This window comes from Equus przewalskii, chromosome 18, assembly GCF_037783145.1.
Source record: "Equus przewalskii isolate Varuska chromosome 18, EquPr2, whole genome shotgun sequence".
Lineage (NCBI taxonomy): Eukaryota > Metazoa > Chordata > Mammalia > Perissodactyla > Equidae > Equus > Equus przewalskii.
In genome coordinates, this window is record NC_091848.1 from 26,528,210 (window position 1) to 26,546,367 (window position 18,158).

Here is an 18,158-nt window from a genome sequence, read left to right on the forward strand (position 1 = left end):
TTTTTTCCATATTGAAAAATTGAGTATTGTGTTAACTACTTGTGTGACAACATAATCATCGTCTTTTTCAGGTTGTGTTGCTTTCTGCCACAATGCCAACTGATGTGTTGGAAGTGACCAAAAAGTTCATGAGAGATCCAATTAGAATTCTGGTGAAAAAGGAAGAATTGACCCTTGAAGGAATCAAACAGTTTTATATTAATGTTGAAAGAGAGGTAATTTGTTTGTTAAACATTAAAATGTTAGCCAGATTTTATCCTTCTTGTATAAGCACTGTGCTAAAATTGCAGAAACTAGGATCACTTCTTGGTTTTTGTAATAATGCTAGCAGAGTACACACAAGAAGAAAAGTGACTGCACTAGATTGTAAAGACTGGGGTGGACCTCTTTCTTAATGTCCAGTGTCCTTTGTCTCAAGATTTGGTGCAATATGTCCTTAGGCTGACCCAACAGATGAATTTGTAATGAATTTAAATTGGAAAGTAAATTGTTTTAATAACTTTCTCTTTTGGAAATAACTCTAGGAATGGAAGTTGGATACACTTTGTGACTTGTATGAGACACTGACGATTACGCAGGCTGTTATATTTCTCAACACAAGACGCAAGGTGGACTGGCTCACTGAGAAAATGCATGCCAGGGACTTCACAGTTTCTGCTCTGGTAAGAGGTGTTCTAGCCTAGTAATGGTATTTACAATGTCTATGTTTCCATTAAAGCAGGATTTAGACTACAATATAGCTGTTAAGTGCTGTGTTGTCGTTCCCCCTGCTCAAAATAAAGTTGTTTCTTAACTATACCTGTCTGCTATACTCTTGTAGCAGCCAGGGACGCTTGGTCTCATACATGTTGATAAAGTTAAATATGAATTTGACTGGTGATTCTTGAATTAAGGTTTTTTAATTTGCAGCATGGAGACATGGACCAGAAGGAAAGAGATGTTATCATGAGGGAATTCCGATCAGGGTCAAGCCGTGTTCTGATCACTACTGACTTGTTGGTAAGTCTTTCACTGCTCTTTTTAATATACCAAAAGTGTTTTTTTTGTGGGAAGGTTTTTTAATAACCTTTACCAAGTTAGGGTTTTTGGGAGAGTAAAAAAAGGCCATGCTCCACAGTGGGCTATACCACTTAATGTAGTTCACTACTATTTTGTGGCCTACATTACATGGCTGTATAGTTTAATTAGGATTTGAACAACATGCCATTGTATTTCAGGCTCGTGGGATTGATGTGCAACAAGTATCATTGGTTATAAACTACGACCTACCTACCAATCGTGAAAATTACATTCACAGGTGAGTAGACGGCATTTTGACAGTTAACTGCATTGGTAAAATGCATTTCACGTATTGTTTTTTTCCTACTGACTGATGTGTCTGAAAGGTGACCTCAAATCAGGGAATTGATTCAGTAAAAAGACATAATAAATTGTATTTGGGAAGATTAGTCATACACAGTGGGAAAACAGTCATAAATGATGCCCAAATTGTGGACTTAATACATACAAATCAGGTTGTTGTAGATCTGTTGGTCTTAGCTTATTTTTGAGCTTTATTTTTAGTGATGCTCTTGTGTCCATGTGCTTCCTTGGTGATTCCTCTATAGTTGGGATTTTCTTGGTGTTGTCTGGTAGCAATTTGAGCAGTCCCTGGTTTAGCTATAGTGGCTTTATCCCTAAATAAATTGAATTGTACTTTGTTATATGATGTAAAAAAAGACTTTTTAAAAAATACAGGAGTCGATAGCAGCAGTTGATGACGAGATGGCGCTCAGAAACGGCGTTGACGTAATTTAGGACGTGGAATCATAAGCGAAACAGCACACTGTTTGAATAAAGAGCGAGTCGGTATTTATATTTGTTTTTCTTTTGTCATGATTATTTGATATTTAAAGTTGCTCCAGCCAAGGCATTTTAGCATATTAGCGTATTAGGTGGTTCGTTTTGTCTGGTTTCCATCAGGCAGGTAGAAAGCTGTTTTGGAGGTAAACACGTTTTTGAGTAACTTGAGTTATATAACGTGTGAAACTGAGCAAAAAAGCAGTGATAAGTTTGGGTTACCATACCAAATACTTGTTTTCCCACTGGAAAAAGTTGTAAGTTTTAGACAGTAGTTAACCTTGCAGCATTTGTGTTTACAGTTTACTGTTCCAGAAGTGCGTCGAAATGGATTGCATAACTGTTCTTTTTGTTTTATCCCTGGTATTTACATCTGTCCCAGGCTGACATCTGCTCTTGGCTGGCCCACTTTGGTATGGGCTTTAATTTCACTACCCCAAACACAATACTGTCATCTGCTTTAAAGATAATAATGCTCAAGACACCTGATAAAATCTCATTTTGCAGCCAGACAAGCCTTGAATCCTTTTGGCACTAACTGCAAAGGAAGATTTTTTTCTCTAGATATTGATTAGCAGCTAGTGCTCCAATTAGAAGCACGAACTATAACCTTGATAAGTTAAACAGCAGCTGATGGTTAACAAGTGGATCATCATGTTCAGTAGTTCATGCAATATGTAGGTAGCAGCATCTTCTAATTGCTGATTTCTTTTTCTTACACAGAATTGGCAGAGGGGGTCGATTTGGGAGGAAAGGTGTGGCTATAAACTTTGTTACTGAAGAAGACAAGAGGATTCTTCGTGACATTGAGACTTTCTACAATACTACAGTGGAGGAAATGCCAATGAATGTGGCTGACCTTATTTAATTCCTGGGATGAGATAGTTTGAATGCAGTGCTCGCTGTTGCTGAATAGGCGATCACAACGTGCATTGTGCTTCTTTCTTTGGGAATATTTGAATCTTGTCTCAATGCTCATAACGGATCAGAAATACAGATTTTGATAGCAAAGCGACTTTAGTCGTGAGCTCTTGTGAGGAAAGTCATTGGCTTTATCCTCTTTAGAGTTAGACTGTTGGGGTTGGGTATTAAAGATGGGGTCTGTAAAATCTTTCTTTCTTAGAAATTTATTTCCTAGTTCTGTAGAAATGGTTGTATTAGATGTTCTCTATCATTTAATAATATACTTGTGGACTAAAAGATATAAGTGCTGTATAAAATCAGCCAATTATGTTAAACTAGCATATCTGCCTTTATTGTGTTTGTCATTAGCCTGACTAGAAAGGCCTTTAAAATTGTTTTTTTTAGAAAGCATTTGAATGCATTTTGTTTGGTATTGTATTTATTCAATAAAGTATTTAATTAGTGCTAAGTGTGAAGTGGACCCTGTTGCTAAGCCCCAGCAAGCAATCATATGCTAGGTAGGGTTAAACCCCCAGTAAAATTGCCATATTGCACATGTCTTAATGAAGTTTGAATGTTAAATAAATTGTATATTCACTTTAAAGGTGCTTTGGTCATTTTATTTTCATCATGTTATATTTACAAAAATTCAATAAAATGGCATACTAAATATGGTTTTAACAATTCTGAGTTAACTGCTGCATCACAGTAGCACAGAGGCTCATCAACTGCAGATGTTCGTCAGCACCGTCTGCTAAGCATTTGTCTACTTCCTACAAAAAAAGATGAGTAAATTAAATATCCCTTCCAGGTATAGTTAAAATATTTTGCTGCAATGTGTCAAAGTGCCTACTTACAGCCAGTTTTTCTGTAATAATGGACTTCTGCTTATCAGAAAGGTTATCATTTTCTACAATCACGTCATGAAGTTGATTTACAAGCTGAGTTGCTGCATGACCCTCATCTATTAAGTTCTATAACAGAAAAATCAGAGGTTTGGTATGATTGTGTAAGTATCCCTCCCCTGAAAGCCAGTAAACGATTTACCTTTACTGCAGCTTCTAGTTTGTCAAAAGAGCCACTCTGACATGCAGCAAGTAATCCATCAATTGTCTCAGCTGGTATGACCTAAAAAGTTTAAGATAGTTTCCAGGTAAAGATGGTTTGGACATTTCCTCTGCCAAGCCTACACCTACTTCCTTTTGTTCCATGCTTGGGTAATCTGTTGTGTATAAAAAGAGACACTGACACGTGTCCTGCAGCATAGGACAAAGCTGTCACTCTGAATCCATACTAAGTTGGGAAGGCAAAGGAAGAAAGCTGAAAAAGGGCCAGCTTTAAGCCTTATGCTCATGTTCTGAACTCTAGAAGGCCGTTGGACTTTGAAATAAGCTCTCCGGATAACCAGAACCTCTTCCTTTGACTATGCCAATCTTATGTCAGTCCAGTGCCCACTATGCAACCAGGCCACATTTTGCTTTAAGATCCTTTAATGGCTCTTTGAGAAGCATACAAAATTCATTTCCTCCTAAACAAGTCTCAAGTTCGGGCCCATGCTGGAACAAGAACAGCTGCTCTGGTCAGTGGATGAGTAGCTGAAGTTCTCTCCACTGGCTGTAACAACTCAGAGCAGTGGTTAAAATCAGCCAGTTTGAAAGATTTTAAGGGGATGTGCCCTTTCTCCGAGTTAAAGATGCCACTAACAGAATTGACTTTAAAAGCCCATAAGACCCAGAAAGTTAAAAGAGGCTAATGCTACCAGGTTCATTGTGGTATGAAAAATAGCACAGGAACTAAGTTCTGAAAGTAGTGATTCTGAGGTGAGCCCCCACATGGGAGTATCCTAACAGAGGTGTGACACTCTGGTTTTTTAAGTAAATGATTTCCATAAATTGGATATGCCCCTTGTTTTTACATGACTCTGGATCTGTTAAATCTATTTTGACTGCCACATCCCTGAAGCATTCTGATACTTCTAGGTTATTCCCTTATTACACTGTTTGTAGCACAGTACTTGGCACATACACAGAATAAATGTGCCCCCAAATCCATGTTACAATTCTCTAACATGGGGCCAGCCCTGTGGCGCAGCGCTTAAGTGTGCATGTTCCACTTTGGCAGCCCGGGGTTCGCAGGTTTGGATCCCGGGTGCGGACATGGCACCACTTGACAGGCCATGCTGTGATAGGCGTCCCACATATTAAAAAAAAAAACGGAGGAAGATGGGCACAGATGTTAGCTCAGGGCCAGTCTTCCTCAGCAAAAAGAAGAGGATTGGTAGCAGATGTTAACTCAGGGCTAGTCTTCCTCAAAAAAAAAAAACAAAACCTCTAATGGGATGGTGTTTGGAGGTGGGGTCTTTGAGAGGTGATTAGGTCATAAGGGTGGAGTCCTCATGAATGGGATTAGTGCCCTTATGAAGGCCCCAGAGAGCTCCCTTCTGCCACAGGAGACTGCAGTAAGATGAAGGCCATCTATGAATGAGGAGCCTATAAACTAGGAGCCTATGAACTAGGAAATGGGTCCTTATCAGACACTTCACCTGCAGGCACCTTGATCTTGGACTTCCCAGCCTCCAGAACTATGAAATAAATTTCCATTGTTTTTAAGCCACTTAACCTATGGTATTTTGTTATAGCAGCCTGAATGGACCAAGACAGCATATAATAAGCATTCCATATATATTTGTTGGATGAAACTTTTCTAAAAGCCAACTAAAAGAATTTCAGAATATCCAGTGCTCTTACCCCAGCAATGTCTGTGATCACCTTCTCTGTGACCTCCTTTCCACCTGTTAATCGAGTAGCACTTTGAAGAAATGTAATGGCTTTTCTCAAGTCTCCTTCTGACACTTTAACAAGATAAGCTATTCCCTAGAAAGAAAAAATTGGTTTTTTACCTATGGTGGCCAGTTAAGGCTTTTTGACTTTAATAAAAGAAAGTGAAAAACATTATGTTTTAATCTGAAGTTAGTGAGGAAAAACATAAAATTTATTTCCATTTTTGAGGGAGTATTATCAGTCCTACAGTGGCAGAATTCATGGATAGCATTAGTCCAATGGAAGGACAGCAAAGAAATCTCTTGCCTCAAAGAAATTTGCAGAGACAAGGGACGTTCCATACTTCTCATCCTATTTTCTTGATTACATAAAGCAAAGAAAATTCAAATTATGGTTAAATTCTATTAAAATGAATAAGAGGCCTATATATTCTATCACTGTACCAGGATTTCATCACACCAAATTAGTTCCTGAAGTGCAGCATTAGCTAGGAGACTACAACCTTGTCGCTCTGCAGAGATTTGTTGTTGCAGATTGTGCATTTTATGTATGAAATCTGCCCCAGTTTTGGGTGGGTCTCTGAAATATTGATAGATAATAGTAACAGAGGCTGAACCTGTAATTCCTAGACATTCCAACTGTTGCTTATTTAGCTTAAGTTTGCCTGAAGAATTGGCAACAGAAAATGAAGCAACACACATTTGACTTTCACGGCCACCTCATATGCATTCATTAAAGGAATCAGTAATTAAAATACTGTAATAATCAATTACCTCATTGCTAATTTTGACATGTTCTTTACCAGCAATGTCTAGTAACCGCTGCTGTTGAATTTTATCTGACAGAGGTTTGAAGCGGAATTTAGAACACCTAGAGGTCAGAGGTTCAATTATTCTGTAAAATATTGGAAAAAACAAGTGAGTATCTAAAGAATTTCCCCAAAGAACTCATTTTTATCAAGAATAAATTAAGATTTGATCGAGGAGAAATTAATGTAACCTTGAAATATTTAATTTTGATAACTCTAATTGGTGTTATCAAAAAAAGGCTGCCTAGCATCTATCTTCAGGGCAACATACATACCGACTGATATAGTTACAGATGAGACAGAATCGGGTGGTTTTAGACTCTTTCTCCATGGTGCGTCTTAAAGCTGCCTGAGCAGCTGAGGTCATAGAATCTGCTTCATCCAGAATTACAATCTTGAAAGGAGGACATGGCTTCCCACTGATTCAAGGAAACACATAGGAGTTATAATTCACATATCAACACTACGATCTAACTTTAGAACATTCTCATCACCCCAAAAAGAAACCCTGTGCCCATTAGGGAGTCACTCCTCTTCTCCCCCAAGTCTCCTAGCCATAGGCTATCAGCAATCTCCACTTTCTGTCTCGACAACTTGCCTATTCTGGACATTTCATATAAATGGAATATATAATATGTTGTCTTTTGTGACTGGCTTCTTTCACTTAGCATATTTTCAAGGTTCATCCATGTTGTGGTAGGGCACTACTTCATTCCTTTTTATTGCCAAATAATATGGCAAATAAATATACTACATTTTATTTGTCCATTTATTAGTTGATGGATATTTGGGTTGTTTCCATGTTTTGACTATTATGGATAATGCTGCTATGAACATGTGTACATGTTTTGAATAGACATATGTTTTCATTTCTTGTGGCTATATACCTAGGAATGGAATTACTGGGTCATACGGTAACTTGATGTTTAACTTTTAAGAGGAACTGCCAAACTGTTTTCAAAGTGGCTGCACCATTTTACATTCCAACCAGCAATGTACAAGGGTACCAATTTCTCCACACCCTTGCCAATACTTGTTATTTTCTGTATATACTTTTCTTTTTTGCTGAGTATGATTCACCCTGAGCTAACATCTGCTGCCAATCTTCTTTTTTCTTTTAAAAAGATTGCCACCTGAGCTAACATCTATTGCCAATCTTTTTTTTTTTCCTTTCTTCTCCCCAAAGCCCCCCAGCACATAGCTGTATATTCTAGTTGCAGGTCCTTCTGGTTGTGGTATGTGGGATGCCGCCTCAGCACAGCCTGATGAGCGGTGCCATGTCTGCGCACAGGATCCAAATCAGTGAATCCGTGGGCCGCCGAAGCAGAGTGTACAAACTTAACCACTCGGCCACGGGGACAGCTCCTCTTCCTTGTTTTTTTTTTTTTTTTTTTGCTTGAGGAAGATTAGTTCTGAGCTAACATTTGTGCCAATCCTCCTCTATTATGTATGTGGGTTGCTGCCACAGTATGGCTGACAAGTGGTAGAGGTCCACACCTGGGATCCAAACCCATGAATCCAGGCAGCCAAAGTGGTGCACACTGAACTTAACCACCAGGCCATAGGACTGGCCCCTATTTTCTGTCTTTTTGATTAGAGCATCCTAGTGAGTGTGAAGTGTTACGGCATCACAGTTTTGATTTGCATTTCTCTAATGGCTAATGATGCTGATGAGCATGTTTTCACGTGCTTATTGGCCATTTGTGTATCTTCTTTGGAGAAATGTCTATTCAGATCCTTTGCTCATTTTTAAATTGTGTTGTGTTTTTATTGAGTTGTAAGAGATTTTTATATATTCTTTTTCTTCCCCCCTGCTTTTTCTCCCCAAATCTCCCAAGTACATAGTTGTATATTTTAGTTGTGGGTCGTTCCAGTTGTGCTATGTGGGACGCTGCCTCAAAATGGCCTAATGAGCAGTGCCATGTCTGCACCCAGGATCCGAACGGACGAAACCCTGGGCCGCTGAAGCAGAGCACGTGAACTTAACCACTCTGCTGTGGGGCCAGCCATTATACATTCTTGATCTAAGTTCCTTATCAGACATATGATTTATATGCATCGTAAATCCATGGTGAATATCAAAAATTAGTCATTCACTTTCTACAAATTCTTAAGTATGCTGAGATATAAATTTAAATATATGCCAGGTACCTAATTTAAAAACTTAATCTTAGAACTTTGCCATCTAAGGAGTATAAGTAGTTGACTAAACATCCCTGTTTAACTCAGCGCAGTCCTATTTTAATTATTAATCATACCTCCTCTTTCACTCTAAAAGTGTCCCAGTTTGGACAAGAACTTATATGGTCACCCTAATTATGAAATAGACACTGAAACTTAAGATATCTGACAGAACTTCTTTTTTTATAACACAACAGCAAAAATCAGGATCTTTATTATGAGTGTACCACCAAATCTGATTAATAAATACTCCTTAGACAAAGTATCAGTTAAAAGATCTTGAAAGCTAAATGTCTTATAATTAGTTATTATAATGGAAAGGTCATTTCTGGGTTTAAATAATTTAGATAAAAATATGATCTAACATGAAAAAGGAGTTGGAAATTTGGCAGAAACAGGTATTTTAAACAAATATAATGACATGCTATGGAGAAGGGAAGGTAAGCTTACTTACTCTGAACGACTTCCTGACACAGTTAATTGAGCAAAATTCTTCACTTTCTCTCTAACTACTTGTATTCCACGTTCATCAGATGCATTTAACTCAAGAACTCTTAATCGAAAAAGTTCAGGCCTATGTCAAAATGAAATAAATATGAAACATCATGAAGCATGTAAGGACCCCAGGTTTAAACCATATTTTAACATTTGCACATTTTGCAGTAGTTGAAAATCCACCCAGTAAACAATATGGATAGAAGACACACAATCACTTTTGTATTTTCTCTTTTGCAGAGACATGCAGTTAACACTTTGACTTTTTTCCATACATTTTTAAAAAACAGGTAGGTGATATCACATAGTGTATAAAATTTTAAATCAATTCTCCACTTAGGATTGTATCATAATCATCTTGTCATGTCATCAGAACCACTGTAAATACCATCTTAATAGCTATATGACAGTCTGTTCTATGATTGTACCATCATTTACCTAATTCATTTAACATTCTTCTACTGTTAGACATTTAGATAGCTTTAAATATGTTACAATTTTAAATAATGCTGTAATATAGATATTTTGAATTATTTCCATAGGGTAGCTTGCTATAAGAAAAATTACTAGACTCAAACATGAACAGTTTTCCTTAAGTAGCTCACCACAAGTAGGGAAATCTGAGAAATCAAAAGAAAATTAAATCAACTGGCACATCCTGCCAAATCATTGTTTTGAAAACTTCTTTCCAGTCATTTTTCTACATATATATATATATATATATTTTTTTTTTACTAAAAAAACAAGAGTTTGCATTTAGTTTTCTCCTATTTTTCCTAAATAGCAAGATATCCTAGGAATTTTTCTATGAGCATAAACATTTGGTAAGCTCTGTGCATATATTTTCATTTTAAAACCACAAATACTACTATATGTGGAATTTATACTTAAAATAAGTTCTTTTAGTTCTATAAGGACAAACATTATTTTCAAAAGGATATTTTTAAAAGTTATATAATCTGGACTGACCTACTCTAGCATAACTAATAATAAACTACTTAACAGTTTCATTATAACTATATTGACAAGACTGGTTCAGTTTGGATCTAACTGATTGAGCTGTGGAAGAATCAAAAAAGTTCTTTTATAATTTCCTTGAGAAACAAAAGTTGCTGTCAAATAAATAAAATCTTAGGGTTACATTAGCTTCCCCTTTGGTCTTCCTTTGCATTTCAATAGAACTAATTATCCTTACATATTTGGTGGTTTCAGAGGCATCTAATTATTTTCAAATGTAGGATTTCAGATGTACCCTTTGGCCATACGCCTGATATAAAAACTCTTGATGAATTCAAGATAGCCTTTGCTATGCTGGTGCATGTTGCATGATATCAGACCTGGGCTGATATGGATGTTCCAACTCTAGGTAAAGGGCTCCTCTATAACAACTGGCTAAGCCAAGACAGTTAATCTAGAAAAAGGAATCTATGAAGGTGGCTCAGAGGTCTTCTGGTGTACCTGGAATCATACCACACACTCTGCTTACACTCAGGATGCTTGAGGGCAAGGAGCTGGCCTAACCACTCCAGAGGCAGGGCCTGGGAAGTCCGGAGCAATAAGGAACTTAGGAACGGGTGGTGCGGGTCAGTAGCAGCAGGCACAGCAGATTCCATCATACAATGACAGAGATGTAAACACATTAACTAAAAGAGTGATGAAACTACTGGCATGACTAGTGACAGGTTGGGTCTTCTGGGCTCCAAAATCACAATGAAAAAGTGATGAAAAAAATCACAAGGTTCTCAATGTTGTAATACACACAAACATTTGAATAAGGTTCAGAATGAAGGTTACAAAAGATGTAGGCAAGCTAATTTATTGGAGGGGAGAAATTGGAAATGGGCCACTGGATTAACAAAAAATTCAGAAGCAAAAACGAACGCAACAACTTTGCAAAGAAACCAAATGCAAATTTTTAGAGAAAGAAAAGCAGTACCAGAAATATCCTACGTCAGGTCTTTAAAAAAAGAGCGAGATTTCAACTTACCCAAAGAGTTCCCTAGCTGCTGCCAAAATAGTGGATGTTTTTCCAGTTCCAGGTGGCCCGTAAAACAAGAGATTAGGGAGCTGCAGAAGTTAAATTTTACTTTTTAAAAATTGTATTCTGGCACAAATAGATGAAAATGATCACTGAAAATGTCTATGGAACAGTGCAATGACTTCCCTAATAGAGAGGGCACATATCTGAATATAAAGATTTCTTAATATAACTGGTACCTTAGTATTAATAGTTCTAAACCCTGCTTTTTCACATAATACTATCACTTTTTCCCAAGACATCTTTCTAATATCTTAAGCTGAATCAATATTTATGATTGCTCTAAACCTAATCTAATTAGGTAGAATTTTCAAAGCTGGAATTAGAAAGCTTTATTTCTGAAGGGAATCCCAGGCTTCTGTCAGTTCCCTATGCCACCTCTTTGCTCATGATTGGGAAAGATTTTATATTTTATAAGATGTCAGTTGCTTCAAAGGGGAAAGAGACCAAAAAGAAACTGGATTTAGACAACACTGAGGAAAAAGGAGTAAAAAAGATATATTAGGGCTCTGAAAGAGCTTAAATTCCAAGAAGAAAAAATTTTAAAAACTAAGCATCTATTAAGTGCCAGGCAGTGCTCCACATCATGATTACGCACCCTGTAGGGACGCCTGCATGTATCAGGGAGAAGTCAACAGAGGAAGAAAGGATAAGATTAAATAATTAGCTATCTTCTTTTATACCTTAAGTCTAATTAGATTGGCCCCTATCAAGCAGGTGACTGATCTGTGGTACAGATTAATAAATGTACTGAATTCCAATGAGCTCCTTTACGAAACTGTACATTCTTCAGTATGTGCTTTCACACATGGCCATCACTGCACATAGGAAACTAGGTAGGATGGCTTATTTGATTCCACTCTTGCCTAACCCTTCCCCTTCCCATCTGTTCACTCTTCATTCAAACCAGATGCCATTTGGATTGCTACCTAAAACTATTCACACTCCACTTAGAAAAACAAAAACAAACCAACCAACCCTGCTTACCATAACCTACAAGGATGTCCACCTCTGATCTGCTCGCCCCCTCTTTCACCTTCTAGCTTCCAACTTACAATCACCTCCAACAGCTAAGCACTTTCTGGCCTGCACACATGCCGTCCTCCATGAACTGGGGTCTCATTCTTCATTCCTGCCCGGCCAACTCCTACTTCCTCACAAGTCAGAAGCCTTCCCTGACCACCCAATCTAAAGTGAGTCTCCTCCATTATTCTCTCATCCATCTTTGTTGCACTTGATGCAATTTGCATTTATCTATTGTTATTTATTTAATAGTTGGGTTTAATTGTAAAATACATGTCTACTTCACTAGAGGGTAAGCTTAAGAAGGTCAAGAACCATTTATTTGTTCTATTCACATTTGTATTCTCAGCATTGTGTGTAGTACTCAATATGTGCCAAATAAATAAACCAACATATAAGTATATTCATTAGAAGACTATTACTTTACATTGATAACATATAGGTTAATATCCAGACTGTGAGATTCACTACTTAAAAACAAAAACAAAAAAAGTCCTAGGCTCTTAAGTTTTTAAGGTTATTTTGATCCATGCATACCTCAATATTTGTAACGATTCATCCAGGTCACTATCACATACAATAACATCAATTCTTTAACACACAGTAAAATTATTAAACGGTACATTATACGACAGTATGATACATGGTGCATTCAAGAACTGTACATGGAATATCAGTTCTTAAAATTGATTTCTGAAAAAAATCTATTACAATTCTACTTTAAAACCTTTTAAAGTAAATGAAGGGATGAAGTATTTTCCTTTCCTCTTCAGAATTAAAAAAATTACTTCATCTTTAAGTTTTACAAAACTTAGTCTGAAAAGAAACACAAAATACTAAACAAGAGGTTAAAGAAGAAAAGTTCTTGATTCAGTCTCCTAAGCTGGATGGTATACAATCAAGAACTAGATCATAACCCCACTACGTTTGCCTGAAGAGTTGAGAATACTAGCAATTAAAATAGATTTTGTTCTGCCATCTATGTAAACATTACTATGCAATTAAAACTGTATACTACTATAAAATTAAAAGGTAAAGGTATTTGGTGCAAATCTGAACAAATACTGGTAAAGAAAAAGATTTTAAATAGTTTTATAACTTCTTTCAAAATATGTGCTGTTGTAATGTAATTCCAGGAAGAGAACGGTAACAGCAAAAACCAAAAGAACCTCTAATTTAAAGCAGCCAGGTTGAGAGTAAGGAAGCAAATCTTGGGAATAAAGCAGAAACCACATCCCACTTTCATCTACAACTTCTCTCCTTCCTTCACTGAGCTCTTAAAGCACTTTATCATATACAATTTTAAATTGCTAATTCTTCATCTGGGTTTGTCTCGTCTCTGAATAATCTAAAACGCAAGTCACTCAAGGATATTTTATCCCATATATCACAGCAGGAGACACTACACTGTAAGCAGACTTAAATGCTCAATTTTTGTGTGTTGTAGTTCAAACAAAATCTTTTTTTTTTTAAAGATTGACACCTAAAATCTGTTTCCAATCTTCCTTTTTTCACCTTCTTCCTCTTCCCCAAAGCCCCACAGTACATAGTTGTATATTCTAGTCGTAGGTCCTTCTAGTTGTGGCATGTGAGATGCCGCCTCAACATGGCCTAATGAGCGGTGCGGTGTCCACACTCAGGATCTGAACCGGTGAAACCCTGGGCTGCCAAAGCAGAGCCCTCGAACTTAACCACTCAGCCACGGGGCCAGCCTCCAAATCAAATCTGAAAATTAGGATTAGCCATTATACTTTCAAAGACCTCTGACTCTTCTTTATATGCACATATCATCATCTATAATTCTCTTATTTGGCTTACGTGTTTATTCTCTGTCTCTCCCCACCAAAATAAAAGCTCATGAGCAAAAGGATCCAGTATGCTCAATGGTCTATACTTGAGTACTCTATAATAATGCCATAGGATAGAATAGGAGATCCTCAATAAATATTTGTTGAATTAATCAATCAATGCTAAAATAGTTATCAAGGTTATTATATACTATGTAGCATAGTATTTAAATGGGGCAGGAGGTTCTAAAGGAAGAAAGAGGGTGAATAAATTAAGTCTTAAATCTCTAAATGGCATTAAACATCATCTGCTACTCACATCAGCTCCTTCTAAAGACTTTTTCAGTACTGCAACCACTTCTTCCTGGAAAGCAACTTCATCTACACATTTTGGGCGACTGGGAAAAAAAAAAGAGAGGTTATTTAGTATATTATAGTAGCCAAAGAAAAGTCTCAAGTGTTCCTTTTGCTAAAATACCAATGATAATTCCCATATCTTGGTAATGAAATGAGAAACTTTCATGATTGAAAATAGGTGGAAATCCTATTTGTATTTACCTTAAGCAAATACATGCTGAAGGAATGAGACAATTTTTCACTTTTCCAAATGCAGTTTGCATCTGTTATGCTAACAAAAATTAAGCAAAAGGACTTTTTATTATACCACAAATGCCAACTGGTAAAAAATTTAAAGTGAACACTTGCTTAGAAAGTAATGTGATTTTTGACAAGATCATACAACCTAAACTGAAAAGGGAGAACCATTTAGTAAGCTCAGGATAGCTAACTATTTTGGTTAATATGGTTACATATATATAGTTACTAAGTCATTAATCGGTTAATACCAATTTCTTCATCACCCAAATACACAAAAAACGCAGACCTATTCACTTCATTGAAGGCTGACAAAGTAAGTTTAACCAATATGAAGTGTAATAATATGTAATTTTCATCTTACATCATTAAGTTGTAATTTTAAGAGAAGCTGGAACAAAGTTATGCTCCCAATCCTAAGATTAGGCTTTGTGCTTAGTTAACTAATCAAAAGCTCTTCTTTGATCCCTACTTTTCTAATTAATCAGGTCAATGCCAGGCAGGCATTTTATGTCAGATCATGTTTTCTAGGAAAACTACTGTATGTTATAAAGCAGGGTCTCATATTCAAATGCCTGCAGGGGCCAGGCAGATAACAAAAGTGAAGAGGGCAGAGTGCAAAGCAAGAGAAAAAGTAGGGACTGTGGTGAACTGAGGGACATATGACCTTCCCAAAATGAGAAGCAGTACTCAAGTCCACCTAACTGTTGTCACGTGAGAACGTGTACCTCCTGCTGCCTAACTTCCTGAGAAGCTGAAAATCTATGTTTCCCCTTCTATAATTTTTTTAATTAAAAAAAAATCTAGATTTTTATGTAAAATTTCCTATTTTTAAAAGCATTGTTGGTGCCAAACAAAACATACGAGGGCCTTATTTGGCTTATAAGTAATCTGCAAACCCTTGGTAATAACTGAGGCTATACCAGGGGTTACAACTACTTGTCATAGTATTACTTAGCTGACTGAAGTTTAAGCGCTACTTCGAGTGCTGTTTTTGCCAAAAATGTACAAACAAACAAAAACTCAACAATCTCCACCTATCAGTAATGAAAACGGGAACAGACTGTTTAGACTTAAGTAGAACTCCTAACCAAGAGCTTACAGACAACTTTTGAAACCTTGTTTTCTTCACTGCTGTCCCCCAGCCGCTAAAACCATAGTCCTGAGTTACAGAGAAGACCTCCGCTCATCTATAAAATAAGGAATTAAACTGGCTCAATCTAAGGTAACTTTCGGTTCCAAGATTCTACGACTTACATAATTGGGTGATTTTCAAAGACAACATCTAAACAGAGAAAATCATCCCCCCTAAGTAATAAAAGTGCTCAAAACTGTTTCCACAAAAACACGACAGTTCTTACTATTTTTCCACCCATGGAACAGGTTTGGCTTTCTTGTTCTCTCCACTGCTTCCGGCAGTGGCAGCTACTCCTCGATCCTTGGGCATCGGTGGTTTAGCACTGATGGATGCGCCTTTTAGAAACGCCTGCATGGTTACTTCACACTGACCGCTGCAAGACAGAAAAGGAAAAGCTCTTTTGAAAACATTATGAGGAGGTACAGCCTGAAAGCACACACGACCTTGTGCACAGATATTCAATAACTACTAAATCAAGACATCATCCATGACCTAGCACTCTCTGAACACACTGTACTGAGGGCTACAGGGACATAAAAGAAGCCGAAGTGCTTCAGGAACTTAGAACCTATTTATAATGAGGGAATTAGAGAATAAAGATAAATCTTACATCAGAAAATTTTTTAAGAGTTCCAAACTTTTTGAAAAATTGATGTCATTAAGGCCCAACTGTTTATGGGCCTCTATAGTCTCCTCCATTTCAATCATTGGCCTAGCTCTAACTTAGACCCTGGAATGAACTCGGCAATTAGGAGCGCCGGCACCAGAGTGAGAAGCTCCACTTCTCTTCTTGGGCCTAGAGCTCCACTCCAGGGCCTGTCTGACTGGCAGAGCTAATGTCAGAGGCCTTTTTTTTTTTTTTTTAAAGATTTTATTTTTCCTTTTTCTCCCCAAAGCCCCCCAGTACATAGTTGTATATTCTTCGTTGTGGGTCCTTCTAGTTGTGGCATGTGGGACGCTGCCTCAGCGTGGTTTGATGAGCAGTGCCATGTCCGTGCCCAGGATTCGAACCAACGAAACACTGGGCCGCCTGCAGCGGAGCGCGCGAACTTAACCACTCGGCCACGGGGCCAGCCCCAATGTCAGAGGCCTTTTTGTGCAGGGAATGGAGGGCTGGGGACTCTATTTTTAAAATGGAAACAGCTATTTTTCTGATAACGTGCTTATCTGAAAAAATCATGCAGAAAAGCATGAGGAGTTTTAAAAATTCTTGCAAAATCTCACGCAGAAGATAATCACTATTAACATTCAGGTGAATATTCTTCTGGGCAGCAGAAGGCTGTTTTGAGAGACAGAAAAGCATCATTAGTTTGCCTGAAAATTCCCAGCATTAGTGGCAATTCTTTGTTTTTCACTGCTGTATTTCTCCCCTCTCCCATATCTAGAACAGCGACTAAATTATCATTTACGAGATTAAGTTTCCCCTTCTGTTAAAGGAGCTAAGGCCTATTGCATAAGGCAATTGAATTAAATAAAAAGAATTGGGCAAACACATAGCTCTGTGCTTGCCATATGGGTATATACTGAATAAATAAAATATATCGATAAATCTGTAAAGCGCCAAGGTTTTTAACGTTATTGTATCCCTGCCACCGGCTGCTGAACCGTACTGCAGCCCACAGCAGGGCTCTGAAAGATGCTGTACTGAGCACGAAGGGGCGCGGCAGGGGTAGCAGAAGGTGGCTCGGCCGGGGCGCCCGTCCGGCCCCTGTGCGCGCTAAGACGGAGGTGGAAGACATCGCAGGGGCATCACGGCCGCAGAAATGGAGGAAGGCGAAGGTAACCCTCGCAATTTCTCCGGCTGGTCCGTCACCTGTTATCCCCACGTCCTCGCGCGCGTTCCCGGACACTGCCTGGGCCTCTCAGCAGCTCGTCTCCCCAGCGAGGACGCCAACGGCTCGTTCCTGGGGTTTCCGGGAGAGGGAAAGGGGGGGATGGTCACGAAGTCCCAGCTCCGTACCCCAATCTGAGACTATCAGGCCCAGGAAGCCTCCGCGACACTTAGAACCGGAGCCGTCTGCACGGTCGCCCCTGTTCCCGCCACGGAACGGCCGGCGCAGGGCAGGGCGGGAGTACGCGGACACGTAACGCGTCACTTCCGGGCCGCCGCTCGCGCCTTGTAAGGGAGCCGTTTGCTGCTGCCGGTTTGTGTTTAAACAGATGAGGCGACACAGGCTTTTAGGAATGCAGACACTGGAGCGGGAATAACTCAGGAGGTGTAAACACAGTTCCACCTTGTCCCCGTGCGTCCCTCCAACTGGGACTGCAGGTCAAGGGCACTTGAGCGCACCCGTTCCGGAGGAGACGCTGGGCCGCGAACCGAGTGCTCAGCGGACGTGGGCTGGGAGGATGTGTGACCGCGCGCCCGCCAGGGCGGCTGGAGAGGCATGCGTTCCGTGGACCACCAAAGATCTCAAATGATCCACTCTCTTTTTGGATACAACCTGTACCGCACTGTGAGCTTCACTGATAGTCATGGGGCGTCTCACTTGTATTTCTGCGGCGACACAGTTCGGCTTGCAACCTGCTGTACCGCCAGAGAAGGACCGGGATTGGAGAGGGTGGAGTTGAT

General features: G+C 38.7%; 2 protein-coding genes and 3 non-coding genes across 8 annotated transcripts in view; 4 read left to right on the forward strand and 1 right to left on the reverse strand.

The window, feature by feature from the left end:
• The window catches only part of EIF4A2 (eukaryotic translation initiation factor 4A2), a 6,873-nt gene extending 3,527 nt beyond the window's left edge, over positions 1 to 3,346 (forward strand). Inside the window, exons 7-12 of one of the 3 annotated variants that reach the window (XR_542517.2) lie at positions 72 to 215; positions 525 to 662; positions 910 to 999; positions 1,218 to 1,297; positions 1,738 to 1,848; positions 2,563 to 3,346. Coding sequence is in view for 1 of the 3 variants with exons in the window: in XM_008508523.2 (XP_008506745.1) it covers positions 72 to 215; positions 525 to 662; positions 910 to 999; positions 1,218 to 1,297; positions 2,563 to 2,707 (597 nt within the window). In the remaining 2 variants the exon portion in view is untranslated. The remainder of the gene's footprint in view (positions 1 to 71; positions 216 to 524; positions 663 to 909; positions 1,000 to 1,217; positions 1,298 to 1,737; positions 1,849 to 2,562) is intronic. The other 2 variants (XR_542518.2, XM_008508523.2) reach the window with 2 other exon arrangements.
• On the forward strand, positions 257 to 434 carry LOC139077150 (small nucleolar RNA SNORA81). Its single transcript, XR_011529492.1, has one exon. It is a non-coding gene; the product is annotated as a small nucleolar RNA SNORA81 (small nucleolar RNA).
• LOC139077140 (small nucleolar RNA SNORA63) lies at positions 716 to 847 on the forward strand. The gene has a single exon (XR_011529482.1). It is a non-coding gene; the product is annotated as a small nucleolar RNA SNORA63 (small nucleolar RNA).
• Positions 1,026 to 1,165, forward strand: LOC139077142 (small nucleolar RNA SNORA4). The gene has a single exon (XR_011529484.1). It is a non-coding gene; the product is annotated as a small nucleolar RNA SNORA4 (small nucleolar RNA).
• On the reverse strand, positions 3,341 to 17,915 carry RFC4 (replication factor C subunit 4). Of its 2 annotated transcripts, none has more exons than XM_070583374.1 (11): positions 17,547 to 17,915; positions 15,810 to 15,959; positions 14,174 to 14,252; positions 10,994 to 11,073; positions 8,966 to 9,085; positions 6,606 to 6,749; positions 6,296 to 6,416; positions 5,490 to 5,615; positions 3,790 to 3,870; positions 3,600 to 3,716; positions 3,341 to 3,515 (listed from the first exon to the last, which is right to left on the reverse strand). In XM_070583374.1, the coding sequence occupies exons 2-11, from the start codon at positions 15,938 to 15,940 to the stop codon at positions 3,420 to 3,422; spliced, it is 1,095 nt and encodes a 364-aa protein (XP_070439475.1). In that variant the 5' UTR covers positions 15,941 to 15,959; positions 17,547 to 17,915; the 3' UTR covers positions 3,341 to 3,419. The 2 variants fall into 2 exon arrangements, with proteins under 2 accessions (XP_070439475.1, XP_008506744.1); XM_008508522.2 differs by having other exon boundaries at positions 17,400 to 17,678.
• Between the last annotated feature and the right edge of the window lie 243 nt (positions 17,916 to 18,158).

Coding starts and splice junctions, on each gene's coding strand:
- RFC4 (XM_070583374.1), bottom strand. CDS start 15,940: ATGCAGGCGTTTCTAAAAGGCGCATCCATCAGTGCTAAACCACCGATG. Junction 9,086..10,993: donor GCAGCTAGGGAACTCTTTGG/GTAAGTTGAAAT, acceptor ATTTTGACATAG/GCCTGAACTTTTTCGATTAA. Junction 3,717..3,789: donor AACTAGAAGCTGCAGTAAAG/GTAAATCGTTTA, acceptor TTTCTGTTATAG/AACTTAATAGATGAGGGTCA.